Source organism: Lathamus discolor, chromosome 5 (genome assembly GCF_037157495.1).
Source record: "Lathamus discolor isolate bLatDis1 chromosome 5, bLatDis1.hap1, whole genome shotgun sequence".
Taxonomy (NCBI): domain Eukaryota; kingdom Metazoa; phylum Chordata; class Aves; order Psittaciformes; family Psittacidae; genus Lathamus; species Lathamus discolor.
Window position 1 is genome coordinate 365,667 of NC_088888.1, and position 14,950 is coordinate 380,616.

The 14,950-nt window shown below is 45.4% G+C and overlaps 1 protein-coding gene across 5 annotated transcripts in view; it reads right to left on the bottom strand.

Annotated features, from left to right (window-relative positions):
• Window positions 1-1,480: 1,480 nt before the first annotated feature.
• The window catches only part of EML4 (EMAP like 4), a 133,222-nt gene continuing 119,752 nt past the window's right edge, over window positions 1,481-14,950 (bottom strand). For all 5 annotated transcript variants that reach the window (XM_065679286.1, XM_065679285.1, XM_065679284.1 and 2 more), the window contains 5 exons: window positions 14,622-14,719; window positions 11,055-11,142; window positions 9,732-9,830; window positions 5,334-5,464; window positions 1,481-4,300 (listed from right to left, as the gene is read on the bottom strand). In XM_065679286.1, the coding sequence (XP_065535358.1) occupies window positions 3,836-4,300; window positions 5,334-5,464; window positions 9,732-9,830; window positions 11,055-11,142; window positions 14,622-14,719 (881 nt within the window). In that variant the 3' untranslated portion in view covers window positions 1,481-3,835. The remainder of the gene's footprint in view (window positions 4,301-5,333; window positions 5,465-9,731; window positions 9,831-11,054; window positions 11,143-14,621; window positions 14,720-14,950) is intronic.

A 14,950-nucleotide genomic window follows, 5' to 3' on the forward strand; every position in this document is an offset into this window, starting at 1 on the left:
AAAGTACAACATATTGACCAGTACAGACTGTAATCAGTGTAACAACCAAACTTGAGTTGTTGCTGTGCTGTCAGAGTGCAGGCACTGTGGGGATGACTGGGACAGAAAGAGGCTGGGATTTGACTTGCAGCATAGGGAAACATTCGTTATTTATGAGAGTTACAGCAAGATCTCTTGGTTCATCCCTACCCATCCACATCCCAGCCTCTTCCTCACCTATCCTGGAACTGCTGTGGAGAAAAAGAACAAACTCAAGTCAGTGGTTGTTAAGTGCCCTTTACACATAACCCCCCATCCACGTTACTTTGCATGGCACGTGCCCACCGTGGACACTTACTTGAGCTTGGCATTTCATACCACTCGTATGCATCAGTGTGCGACCTAAACTGACAACTTTTAAGGCAGGTTTTGAATGTAAACGTTCAATGTGTTAAATGGGATGCTGTGAGTTTGATGCCTTCAGTGGACCTTCCACCCTCACCTTCAGCCCCACATGGCCAACACTGTCACTGCCACTGCCACTACCTGAAGTGATGCTGCTCTCCCAAGCAAGAGTGGGCTCTTGGAGCCCTAACCCGCCCCTACCACAAGGGAGGCCCCACAGAAGACCCCTTACCCCCTGCCTTACCGAGCATCCCAGGGGAAGGGGGGGCAAAAGCCTTGAGCTGATCCTGGAGAGCCTGGAACAGCACAGCCCCACCCCAGACCATCTGCTCGGTGCTCAGGCTGGAACAGCAGCATTCTCCTGGCAATATGGTGGGAAATAAAGAGCTCTTGAGGTTTCCACTCAAACGCAGGGGTGACGGTGATGGGGGTTTGTTGGGCTCCTCCCTCTAGGCAAGGAGCGTGAGGTATTCATCTCCTCCAGGTTTCTTTCCTCTCTACCCCACCCTCCCTCTTTGTGAAGGACAGAAACCAGCTGCAAGAAATGGAGATGATTCAAAGCCTTTCGAAAGACCGAGAACCTTTGACAAGGAGTCTCTGAAGCATGTTGTGACCTTTTGCATCTGCACTTGGACAGAGACTATCAGGAATGTGGAAGTATCACGGTATTTAACGTGTTACATCCAAAGTAAACTTGTCCTTTTTGCATGACTTCCAGAAGGAAACTTCTGGCAGAACCCTGGAAGGCAGACACAGAATCATAGAACCCCAGGCTGGTTTGGGTTGGAAGGGACCTTAAAGCTCATCCAGCTCCAACCTCTGCCATGGGCAGGGACCCCTTCCACTAGAGGAGGTTGCTCCAAGCCCCTGTGTCCAACCTGGCCTTGAGCACTGAAAGCACACAAGATGAACATTCAGCACTGCCAGCATTAGTCCTGATGCCAAATTAACTTAGTACTAGTCTGAGAGGCTATGAAAAAAGCACAAATTCCAAAGTTTCTTCTAAAGCCATAGTTCCCGTAGTCCCAGACATGACCTGTGATCCCAGCATCCACTCTGCACACAGAAGGAACCAGAACAAAGACACTGCAACATATTATTTTGATGATTTTATTATTTAATCTTCAAAACTTTCTGCCTTGAGACAGGAATGCATGATAGATAGAAATGGCTCAAACATCTTCACATGAAACACTCGGAATCAGAATTCATTCACAATTAGTTCTCTAAAACATCTACAGTTACATAATCCCACCCATTTCCATCCATTATCACAGATTTCATTATTTGTTAAACAGTAGTTGCCAGCAATGGAAAGCTGTAAGGCTTTTTGCATATTAGTAGAGTCTTCTGCACTACAAACACAAGAGTATCACAACTATAACTCTCACTTTACGTGGCAACCCCAGGTGACAGATGTCCCAAAACGAAATGTGTTGCGTTATGTGGCGTTCATGAAACCGACAGAGAGAGCTCTGTGCCTCCTCAGCTCCACAACCCTTCCTTTCCTAAGGTTATTTCCTAATCCTACAGCATATTCCTCATTTGGAACCAAGACCTCCGCTGAGCTGACCTTTCTCTTGAATTGCTGCTATTTGGCAAACCCGCACGTCAGGCAAACTCGAGCTCTCCAATACAACTCTATCTACAGAGCACAGTTTGAACAGATGGGTTGCTTGGAATCCACATCTCCCTCCATCTGAAGGGAATTACTTTGAGGTTTTCTGGAACTGTTGTAAACAAGAGGATAATTTTTTATATATATATATATGTGTGTATATATATATTTATATATTTTATATATAAATGTTCTAAATGTCCTTTGGGAGTCCATTTGTTTTTTCTTTCCAAATGATGACTAAATACCTGATCTGTAGCATTTCTCCTGAGAAGATACTAGTAAGGGAATGACAGTTTTGATGCACTTTGGAATGGCACAATCACGTAAACGCTTGCACAATTAAGACTTATGAACTCATCCAAAGTTTCTAAACATGATATCCTACCTAAGAACTAAAATACCAGCACGATGCAGCGAGTTAAAAAAGAAGAGAATTCTATGTAATCAAAATATAAACAAGTACATAGGAAATGGCTATCTGTCAGTAAGTCTATAGCTCTTTAAAGTAGGAAACGTATGTACTTAAGGGAAAACTGTAGCTATCTGACAAACGTGGTAAAAAAAGGTACTTCCCAAATGCATAACAAATGCCAAGGTATCCCGTAACTGGCCAGGTATAGCCACATGAGAGCTGCATGGCTTAGAGCAACCCGGGGAGGGGGGGTGGAAACAAACGAACAAACAAAAGAGAGCACAAAAACAAGAAATCAGCAAGCCTGGGGGAAAACCAAAAGAAAATCACATCATCCTCCTCATCTAAATTCCTGTGTGCTTCTATCCCAACTGCTAACGGAGCCAGCGGGGGGGAAAAACCAAAAGTAGAGATTGCAGTTTAATGACTCCTAAGAGTTCTCTCTACAAATGCAGAAGGAAGAATTATCAACTGAATACACTAATCCTAAGCACCAATTTAATAATTTAAGTTAACTGTATCTATAGTTCTCCTACTAGGGATGGAGCAAGTTCTGACTGAAGGCTTAACGTATAACTGGAGCCCATCTGACTTGTGTGTTCTTGTCCTGCTTCCTGTGCTGTTCATGTCAAAGTCACTGTAAAGATCCTCCTGAAGTTTCGAACTCTCTAGGCAAGCAACTCCTTGAAGAGACAATGACATCCTACAGTTTCAGGTCATGGAAAGTGAAACATGACAGCATTGGGTTAGTCTGTTATTAACCAGTCTGAAAATGGAACAGCCAACGCCATTCCTCGACAGGATTTGCCTTAGAACTAGCAGCACCCAGGGCAGACCAACTGCCAACACATCCAGACTCCACTAGGAATTAGTAGTGTTAGAAAATTGCATATGTGTTAGGTCAAGAAGGCATTGCCATACACGTGGCATCACGACGTTGTTTTTCCTCTCTTTTTCTCATGAAGAAAAACCAAAGGAAAACAGCCCCACCAAGGAGCTTTTTGGTTGTCTTTTTGTCACAGTGCTCCCCAGCTGGAGCAGCTCAGTGCTTCCCAGCAGCTTAGCTCTTTCAGAAAGCACTTTCACATAGTTAAGGTGGTCTACACTTGAGCTAATTCTCAGAGCTAACCTTTTTCTCCAGTATGTACTTCATGCCACTTCCTGACAGCAATTTCAGAACTGAAATGGATCTATGGTAATGTCCACTACTAACTGTGACCGGATCTTGACACAGACCATCAAGCCAGGCCCTTGGGATGGTTCCACACATCGAACTGAAGCTCAGACTATAAAAATCTCACTGAAACTCAAAAAGCTGGAGTGGTCATGAATCTCAGCTACTTCTCCCTATTTGAACCCTCACCCTGTAATGAAAGCACGCACACCAAAAGAAACCACAACCGCCTGAGCTGGGAGCGTTAAGACACCGGTGAGTTATCCTGCTGCTCTTCAGTGACCGTGGACTCGCTGTGCTCCTCGCTCACCTCGTTGGAGGGCTCCTCATAGCCCGGCTCGGTGGGATCCAGGCTGCTCCCCTCGCTCTGCTCCTCGCTCTGCTCCTCACTGGCCTCTGCAGACTGCTCCAAGTTGCTCTCCAAGGAAGCTGGGGAGCTGCCAGTTACACTTTCGGTTTGGTTCATGTCATTGAAAGGCTGTGGCAGAGGAGCAGGGGACTGTGCAGCGCTGTCGCCGGCAGGGATGGGCACTTTGGTGGTGCCGATGTCTACGACAATGTCATTTTGTGGTAGAGTGACCTTCTCCACGAGTTTCCACTGGATAATACTCATGTCTTTCCCTCCAGTTGAAATCAAGTGACAATCGCTGTGGGTGAAGCTGACATTTGTCACATGGCTACTGTGAGCGCTGTATTTGTGACTTGGAGCCTGTTGGAAACAAGCAGAAATACAAATCAGTGAATCCCAGATTGGTCTGGGCTGGAAGGGACCTTAAAGCTCATCCAGTTCCAGCCCCTGCCACGGGCAGGGACCCCTTCCACTGGAGCAGCTTGCTCCAAGCCCCTGTGGCCAACCTGGCCTTGGACACTGCCAGGGATGGGGCAGCCACAGCTTCTCTGGGCACCCTGTGCCAGCGCCTCAGCACCCTCACAGGGAAGAGCTTCTGCCTTAGATCTAACCTGAACTTGCCCTGTTTCAGTTTGAACCCATCACCCCTTGTCCTATGGCTGCAGTCCCTGATGAAGAGCCCCTCTCCAGCATCCTTGTAGCCCCCTTCAGACACTGGAAGCTGCTCTGAGGTCTCCACGCAGCTTCTCTGCTCCAGGCTGAACAGCCCCAGTGTTCTCAGCCTGGCTCCATAGGGGAGGTGCTGCAGCCCCTGAGCATCCTCATCTTATGCCGAGGACATGCAGTACTGTGTGCAGTGCTGCAAGTGGGGTCTCACCAGAGCAGAGCAGAGGGGCAGGATCACCTCCTTCAACCTGCTGCTCACACTGCTTTTGATACAGCCCAGCAGATGAATGGTTGACTATCATATGCTCTTCTAGCACATGGTACCGAAACCTAAAACTACCACTGTTTTGGCTTAGCCCTTCAAGAGAGCTCTTTATTCACCTAAGTGTATAGAATTGCATTTATATTAGGTTCACCCAACAATATATCCTCCCCTTCTTAAGGCTTGTAGCTTGGGACTGATTTAGATCTTAATGCAAAAAGCAATGGCCTTAACACCAAGGCCAGCAAACAGAATGTGTCAGGTCTGTGCTCCAGAACTTAGGGGTAACTACTGCAACTTCACTTTTAGGTATATTATGGGATATTTTATATTATTTTCTATATAAACTCAACGGGGAAAACCATGCTTCTGTCCCTAGCACTGTTCTCAGATATAAATGAGCTGTAAATCTGGCAGATGTAAATTTGGCTGCCAGCTTCCAAAACGACTGAGCTGGAGACTTACCTTTGGCTTGGAACACGGATACTGAAAGAGATGGACCTTACAAAAATCATCAGCAACTGCTATCACTTTTCGGTTCCGGGATCTGACGAGGGCATTGATGTCTGTCCCATCTGATCCCTCAGGCCAAACTCCTAGGAGAGAGCAGAGCAGGTATTTAGTGATGGCAGTCTTAGAAAGCTGTGAGAAAAGGGAAGCTTAACAAAAGGCATTCAACTGAAAGCTGGAATATATACTGCATTAAATGGTATTAATATTTTGCTAGCCTAATGCTGCTCCCCCAAACCCTCAGCCTTGGCCAGGAAATCCTCTTGGACTTACCGTAAGTTTCCTGTTCAAAACCTTAGTCTTGTTTAAAGCCTATTTTAAGATTAAGTTTGCTGTTAAAACTGGTAACACTTCTGTTTGTGCACAAAGGGCTTAAAAGCAAGGCTGGTGCTGGAGCATGGGACAACACAGAGTATGCAGAGATTTCTTTTGGTTGTCTTTTAAATCTTAGTATTTGCATGATTCAAAGGAGCCTGATGACACTGCACAGAAAGCCAGCCTGCAGCAGTTTCCTGGATGTAAGTGCTGTCAAGTGCTTAAGCACAATTCAATATGCTTTTAAGTGAAAAGAATGACACAGATACGTCTAGACAAAAGAATAACAACAGGGCCTGGATGAAATGCACTGAACAGATTGGGGAGGGAGGAGGCTTTAATTTTAACAGTAAATAAAGACCCTAGAGATCCCCATAGCAAAACTGCTGCTTCACAGCTGCAAATAAAGCTGAGCAGAAGGCAAGCAAGGGGTTATAAGGCAGTAACTTATGCCAAAGGTGCCATATTTTTACAGCTCAGATTTGGGCTTCTGAGAAGTTCAGGAGTTAGAAGGAACTTTTCCCCCTCAAATTTCACACCCCGAATAATTGTGTCCCTGACTCACTGAGAGGGATGCTCCCTATCAGACAGGAATGATCTTCTTCCTCCCTTATAATCATTGACTTTGGTAAAATAAAACCCAAGTGCTGTGCGCTATTTCGTACAGCACAAAACGCCAGCTAAGAATTGCCTGATTTTTCTCAAACTCCCCCGCTCTCTTGCCTTGTTTTTATGCAAAATGGCAAATATCCTTTAACTTGAAAGTTGTTTTTTTCCCCCCATTCTTCAGTGGGTGGAGTACTTGATTTTCTCTGCAGAATAACAAAGGCAGCTTGTTTCAATGCCAGTAAGCTGTGTTGTGGTTAACGTACTAAGTAAAGACATGAAACCCTAAAGCAAGTATTTAGAATCGCTGTAGTGCTCTCACATTAGTGAAATCAATCTGAAAAATAGATATTTAAGAACTTTCCAAATGAATGCATTTTAACTCCTGCATTCTATATATAAAATACTGTCATCAGGTGGGAGTAATAATACACAAACTTCTAATCAGATTCCTGATTTCACCTACCACCGCACGCACACTGTGCCAAACAGCTATGCCATCGCCTCTTCTTTTTCATTTCAGATTAAGAAGTCTAATATTCAAGCCTGCATTTAATATCTTTTGTGTTCGCAAATTCCTTTACCAGCTCTAAAGGTAAGGCAACCCTTTGTCATAAGACAGCAGGATTTGCTTTCAAGGCAGCAGGCAAATGTGGAAAACCCAAGACATTTATATGACCAAGTTCTTAACTTGAAAAGCAATAAAACCCACAGGACGTTGTTATTAGGTACGAGGGCAGCACTTCCATTTTAATGGACTGTGCTGCCAGCAGCAAGCCTCTTGAAAGAATTTGCTCAGATGGAAGTGTGGGAAATGTGCAGTAAATGAGAGAGTGACTTCAAGTGCTCGGGAGGCAGATTAAGGAGACTGCTGAGCCAACGTAGTGATACCAAGAGCCAAAAAGGAGTGATGCTATTCTCATCTGAAGCAGGCATTTCAATCCTTTCAACCCAACGCCTGAGCCTATGGATACACTATTCCACAGAGCTAAATTAGTAAAACACACACCCTGAAAGTCCAAATCCCATAAACTTAACCCTCTTTCCTGAACATCAAAGTGAGCAGCCCTGGCTTGTTTGGATGCCTGAGCCAGCTGACCCTCGGGTCAAAGCCAGACTTTCCTTTGGGCAGCAAATACCTGCTAGGTTGGCTGAGCTGCACTGTCTGATTTAATGGGAAAATCCTTGCCTTTGTCAGAGGCCGAGCAGCATTTTAAGTCTCTGCAAAGAGTGTCAGCCTCCCAGACAATATAAAACTGAACATGATGAATTTTGGCTGGAAGGTTAAATACATTTTGTTCTGCCCCAGAATAACATCACATTATCTGCTTTGTCTACTTCACTCCCAGGCCCTCTGGCACACCGACGATTCTGAGAGCAGCTGAGATTGATTCAGAGTGGTTAAAGTTTGTATGAATCCAAAAGGGAATGCAGGCAGGATCAGCTGACTGAGCCACTCGTTGAAAACAACAAGTAGAAAGGCTTCTCCAAACAGTGGTTATGGGAGCTGCCCATCTCCAGCCTGGCTTCAGTTACCAGTTAGCTTCTGTCCAAGAGCTGCTGAAGACACAAAGCCAATGGTCTCTGTGAAACCAGACTCCTTCTGCACTCCCACACTTCATCTCCTTAGGTCAGGAGTAAAGGACTTCTGAAAAACTGCTGGGATTCAAAGCAGTTCCCTGTCTGCTCTAGCACCAAATGTAATGGTAGAAGTCCAGTGGCAACAGAGCCACTGTCTGCTACCTCCACACTTCGGGCAGATTTAAGTACTCTGCATGAAACGTAAAATGGCTTCAGCTCCAAGGCTATTCCAGAAGGAATATTCAGTCCTTACAAAGTTGCTTCATTGCTCTTGGAGAAAGACATTATATTAGCATCAGTTTTGCTTTTCATTTTCTCTAGCATCTCCTGAACCTTCTGATACTCCCTTTAAAGCAAGGCATTTGTGCTGCACTATTATTTCAGTCTCAGAAGCAAAGGCAGTGAGGAAGTAACTGCTGTGGACCAGTCCCCTGTCAGCCTAGGCTTACATGGACAGTGCCTCAGGAGGGAACAGCCATTCCCCTTCTACTTCACCCAGACAGACTGAATAAAGCCAAACCAAGCATGTACATGGCCTGGTTCACAGTTCTCAGGCTAATGGGAGACGTATTTTTCATCAGTACAAGACAGACAAGGAGCTGCTGGAGAGGGTCCAGAGGAGGCCACAAGGATGCTCAGGGGTCTGGAGCATCTGCCTTATGAACAGAGATTGCAGGAGCTGGGTCTGTTCAGTCTGGAGAAGAGCAGCCTGAGAGGGGATCTCATCAGTGCAGATCTCAAAGGAGGTGCCCGGAGGATGGTGCCAGACTCTTTCCAGTGGTGCCCAGCGACAGGACGAGGAGCAATGGCCATAAACTGCACCACCACAAGAGTCACCTCAACACGAGGAAGAGCTTCTGTACGTGAGGGTGGCAGAGCCCTGGCACAGGCTGCCCCGGGGGTTGTGGAGTCTCCCTCTCTGGAGCCATCCCAAACCCGCCTGGACACGTTCCTGGGTGCCCTGCTCTGGGTGGCCCTGCCTTGGCAGGGGTTGGACGGGATGAGCTCCAGAGGGCCCTTCCAGCACTCACGGTTCTGGGATTCTGTGATCTACCCAGCAACAAGCACGGAAGGCCACTTGCTCATGAAGCACATGACAATCCTAAAATCTGCATGATAGGTGTCAGACCTACTGACAGTCTTCTACCCTGCATATAACTGATATTCAAAACTGAACTCCTAGCCAATGTCCAGAAAAGATACGTAGACCTAACCCTTACCTCTAAAGAATGTGATGATTTGCCTGCTTTTGATGTTTCCAACATGAAGAAGGGAGGCAGGTATGTGATCTCTGCGATGGAAGCGAGACATTCAGCATCCTGCTCACACAACTTGGCTTTACAACACTGCCAGGCTGAATCCTACTTTTTAACTCCCAGAGGAGCTCCTCATTTATGGCCAACAGCTGCCTTCAGCAGTGTGTATTACTCACCTTTGACTACAGGTATCAACGTGCTGTCATGACTTTAAGTCATGAACTATAACCTACACTCATATAGTCTTGTTGCTGCCCCAAGATAAGGTAAGCAAAGGAGAATGCACATGTGTCACACAAGCACTTTAAAATACCAGCTTTTTGCTTCAGTGACTCCAAAACTGGTAGCCTAAAATGACAGCAGAAAAATCAAATCCCAAGAATCAAATCTTCAAGACTAAATAGAAATCAACCATACATTTTCTGTAGCGCATCCAGTGCTCTGTATCACAGACAATATTGTGGCCAGCCTCTTTGGTCTGTCATCTCAGCACCACCCTCAACAATCATTAACTGGTTTTCTAATGACAAACTGAAGTAAAAGCAAACACAAAGCACAGCATGAATAGCTTAAAAGCAAGTTAGATGGTGCTTACCAAACACTTGGAAGCCTAGCACACAAGTGTATGTTGTCCAATCTATATCCTTACAGTCAGAACGATTCCTGATTAGCTTACAGCCACTTGGAATGTCCCCTGTAAAAGAAGCGAGTGATGAGTTATGCCATATAAAACTACAGTCACACAAGTGCTCTTTGAAGGTGCTAAGACAGTAAATAAATGCATCTTAAAATCAATCTGGAATCAGATCGTAGAGGCAAAGACAAACCAGTATCTTTATCACATACGTGAGTCACATTTTACTTCTCATTTCTCTCTTCAGATCAGGGTGCCTCAAAACCTCTTCCCTACAGCCTGAGTCCCCCGCTACCTACTCTGCAAGATGTTTTAATAGAGACTGCAAGAGGACAATGTCTCCTTCCTACCAGCTCCACGGATATGCTAAAACTGAACCAATGATTCAGGAAGCTGTGCTTTGACAAGAGTGAGCAACTGCTGCCAGAGGAGCCTCAGGCTGCTTTTCAGCTTCTAACCAGGAAAAGAAAGATTGTCCATCTTGTAATACCCCAACATTACTAATGGGTCGCAGCTCTTTGCTTCCCCATGCAGGCAACTGTAAGCCCCAACACTCCCTTTTGGTACACTGAGATACTGCACTACCCAGATCTGAAACCTAAGTTGTGCCAGGCAGAAAGAATATGTTAAGCTGACAGATATTTGAACTGCTGGCTCTTCTTGCGTGTGCAGGAACAGAGCTACAATCCTCTTGGATCTAGTTAAAGCCACAGGAAGATAAGAATACAAAAATCAATGGAAAACCAGACTGATCTGCTCTACACAAGTCAAACACACTTTTGACATAACCACTATAGATTAAATTCATATTTCCATACATTAAAAAAGACAAACCCGTTCTTCATCCTAACCCATTAAAGTAGAATTACGGCTTTGTGTTGTTTTCAACACCACCAGCCAAGAGAGAGTTCAAAAAAGGAAAGCCCAGAAGAGAACAGTGGCACTGATTTTCTCCCCCCAGAATAACTGGTTACTGTTGACACTAATTAGACAACTGTATATATTATGTTCAATCTATGGAACTTTGGGCCAACATCAAAACATAGGGCCACTTGTTCTGTACATTCTACGCTGTGAAGCTGATTTATGACCTTGTAAAGAAGTAAGCTATATTTGGCATTGCCATTAGGTAATACACAGCTCTGAATAACATCAAGATATCTGGTTACACAAGTTCAAATTGGCTCCTTTGTCAGTAAGCATTTTGTACAGTTCTGACCAAACACACCCCTCCGACAGCTAATACATACTTTGTGTTTCCAGCAGATTTCATTTCATACTTACAGTAGAGTATTTCATAGTCTCCTGAGTTTGACATTATATACTTGTTGTCTGGGGACCAGTCAAGGTGTGTAATATAGCTGGAATGTCCCTGCAGAGGAATGCAGTAACACCAATGTGAAACACTGCTCTTCATTCCAACCAAAGCAGAGGCTGCACCCACAGCTGGGACAGCAAAAAGGCTCCTCCCCATCCACCCCAGTCTGCTGCAGTTCACTTGTGCTCCTTTCAAGGCTCCTTACTGGGCAGTGCCACAAACAGCTACATTCTTCACTTGTAAACCACGTCCTTCTCAGAGCCCGGCGTGATTTACTCCTAGCAAGTTGCTAAGATATGGATGAACTCGCATTTGTACTTGAATTAAAGCGCACATTGCTACTAATTGAGAAAGGCAATAACTTACACAGGATTGGTTTTAGATCCCAACAGAAGAAGTGACAGGTGGGACTCCATTTCTTCAGCCATTCAACAGAATTTCCACCAAACACATGCACATTCAAACAACCTTTGCTCACCCCAAAAACTTGGTTAACTTGGTTAACAACCACCATGGAAAACGACAAGATCAAGGACTGGTGTTACAAAAATACCCTCAATAAGGTATCCTGCTGTGCTTCTTCCACCACTGCACGCATGTCAGTGCCAGCTTTGGAAGGAGCCTTCCCTATAAGCGCAGGGTTATTTAGATAAGAATCAAACCACTTCAGCCTAATTGTTAGTTCTAAGCATGGAGAGCACACTGAGGGCTAAAACCCCATCTTGGTTTTGAAGGGAGAAGCTAAATTCAGCTGGTCAGAATACAGTCCTGTGCATGAAGTTTTCTGTAGTAGTAATAACAATAAAGCTATGTAGAGACCCCAGAGAAGCCACAGATTTGTATAAGATTTGTACAAATCATTTCTTGGAGGAGGAAAGGGTAGGCGATAAACCAAAGTGACATCCGTGTCACACTATTCCACTATTCTTCCTCCATCCTCCCATTGCTTCTTACTGCTGCTCTAGCTCTTGTAAGACCACCCATTTCCTCCCCTTCCTCATTCTGCCAGGCAACAAAATGCCACTTTCGTGACTGGTGGATGTCACTTCATCCCTCTCTCAGTGGGCATTATGAAGATCACGTCTCTCAACACCCCTCAAGGTCTCTTGGCCCTGCCTGCACCCACCACGCCAACTTCCTCTATAGAGAGCTACGAGAGGCTTTGGATTAAAACTAACCTTTAAGATTCATTTACTTATGAACTAGTCTCTGCTTCAAGCAGAGGAACTGTGCATTGCCATAACTGCTCTGCAGCCATGGTGGAATATATGATACCAATGCTCACACTCCTTGTTTTGCAACAAGAAAACAATGCACAATTGACTAGGATTTGCCCCGCACTTCCCTGACTTCCCAAGTCTTTCCAAGCAAACTCCAACATGGAAAAGAACTGGTCAGTCATTTCCTAAACCCTGCCAGACATTTGGCAGCTGTTAGAATTCCTGAGGGTGGTGGGGAAGGGGCTCCACGCTGCAAAATCCCTTCAGGCAGCAACCACTGAATGATGAATTGGAACAGAACATTGTCACCGCATTTTCAACAGGAGGATCCCGTTTTCCATTTCAATCTTTCTTTGGGATCTGCCCACTGATAAGGCAACATTTCCCTCTTTACTTTTCTGTACCTTTATATAGAATGAACATAATTACTCTTCACTGGCTGATAAAACTATCTGACTAAATGGACATCCTCTCCTTCACTGGCAGTGTTCATCTGTTTCAGACTTAAGACGGTGCAAGGACTGAAATGCCCGCAGCCTGTAAGACAGGCACGTTAATTATTTCAGATGAAGTTCAGTGCATCGAACACTTCAGCGGGGCTGCCCCTGGGGCTCTCACCCCACAGCCCTTTCTGTGAACGCATGGCACTTGCTTCTCCTTTGCTAACAACTCGATCTGATGCAAGGCAAACGGAGACAGTGCCAGCTACCCTGGAGCTGCTGACATGCTGGAAGTCCCTACCCCAGCCCATACCTTCCCATTGCTGACTGCATAGCTGGAGCCCTCAGGAAACAGCTGCACCACCCAAAACGGTTGTTTCAGCTCATCTGAAATTCCTTCTGATCACAACCAACACTGTCCCTCACTGGAAGCACACTCTCAGATCGCAGCTCGCCTCTCTGGCGGCAGCAGCAAGCCTGCCTGTGACTGAAAGGGATTTAAATGTAACAGTGGGCATAGAGCCCTTGTGCACAAGCTGATGCTGCTGCAGTAGATCAAATCCTCCTGAAAGTATTCAAATAACGTATTCAAGTTGGAAGAAACAACCAGAAGTTGACTCACCAGGAGGACTGAGTCATACTACTTGGAGGTCACCCGCGAGGCTACTGAATGACAGCAGAATGCCAGCAGGATGCGGTGCCAGCACCAGGACAGCGCTCCGGGTCCTGGGCATGCCTCGGTGTCTCCCTGCTTAGCGTCAAGCTGGGATGGACCCCAGTGTGCTGGCAGGCAGCGGCAGGGAGGGTACAGCCATAGGAAATGGGATCGTCATCCCAGTCAGCTAACACACTGATACCTTCTCCCAAGCCGGCATGGTCAGGGGAGCTCGGTCTCCACCAAAACCAGGTTCTCAATTCTGGCTTCTACATATAGGCACTCAGAATGACAAAAACAGTTAACAGAAACCTGCTTCGAAGCCTTACTGCTTCTGCCTGAGTATAACAGTGCCTATTGCTCCCATCCCAGTTTTTACGAGCCCCTGGCAAACAGACATAGAGGTGCTGCTTTAAATCCAAATATGCTCTCTCCTGATACATATAGGACATACAATATACAGAAAGAAACAGTCTCATACATTTTCAAAGAGCTCACAGAGACCTTGAAGTACATAGCAAGCTAAATACTACATACATAGAATCATAGAATGGTTTGGGTTGGAAAGGACCTTAAGCTCATCTAGTGCCAGTCCCCTGCTACAGACAGTGGATCATGTCACCCATCCAGCCTGGCCTTGAAGAAGAGCCATCTCTGAGTGATTTCATCTTTCATGGTTAAAGAGTAAGGGATGGTGTGAAATGCTGTCCTGAGGTGCAGCCATTTGCTGCTGCCCTCACCAGCCCCACTGGGGCCCAGTCTGAGCTCCCTGTCAGCTCAGCCTCCTCCCCACTGCCTGAGCTCCCTTGGGAAGGATGCAGATCTGATCCCTTGTCTCACAAGTGCAGTGCTTTAATCCAAGGAGGACTTTACCTACAGGAGGAAAATACACCCGGACAAGTGTAATATTTTCCCCAAATGAGTTCAGCATTAGGTACAAGGCATTACTCCACCTGACTGCTAACTTCCCATTGCAAAGAAGTCAATAGTCTGAAAAATAAGTCCCATTTGGTGCAGAAGTGTTCACCCAACACTGACAGTTGCAGCACCCATTACACTCAAGTTTAAATTCAATCACATGCTGAAAAAAACTCAGAACACATGAAGCAAAAACTAAAACCAGAATAGTATCAGCCCATAGAGTTCCACTGCTTAACATCTTAGTGTCTGTAGAGCACCTAAATACAAGAACTGCTGACTGTTTGCTCCAAAACTTACAGTGCATTTTCCATATCTGCTATACTTTCTTCCATTTTCTGTTACTACGTAGAGGTAAATGAAGTTGTCGTGGGATCCGACTGCAAGTAAGGTGCCATCTACAACACAAGAGATTTGCTATAAATTAACACAGCATGCCTGTTTTCCACGTGTTAATGATTTCAGATTGATCACTAAGGTGATAGTCTCAATGAAAACAACTGCTTACAGACTTAAGGAGACACAACCTTAAATCATTTTTCAGTCAGTATCTACTGAGTTTGGGGGTATGTTTTTGGAGCACATTCTTTCACTTCTGCTCTTTTTAAGGAAGTGTCCTTAGGACAGGG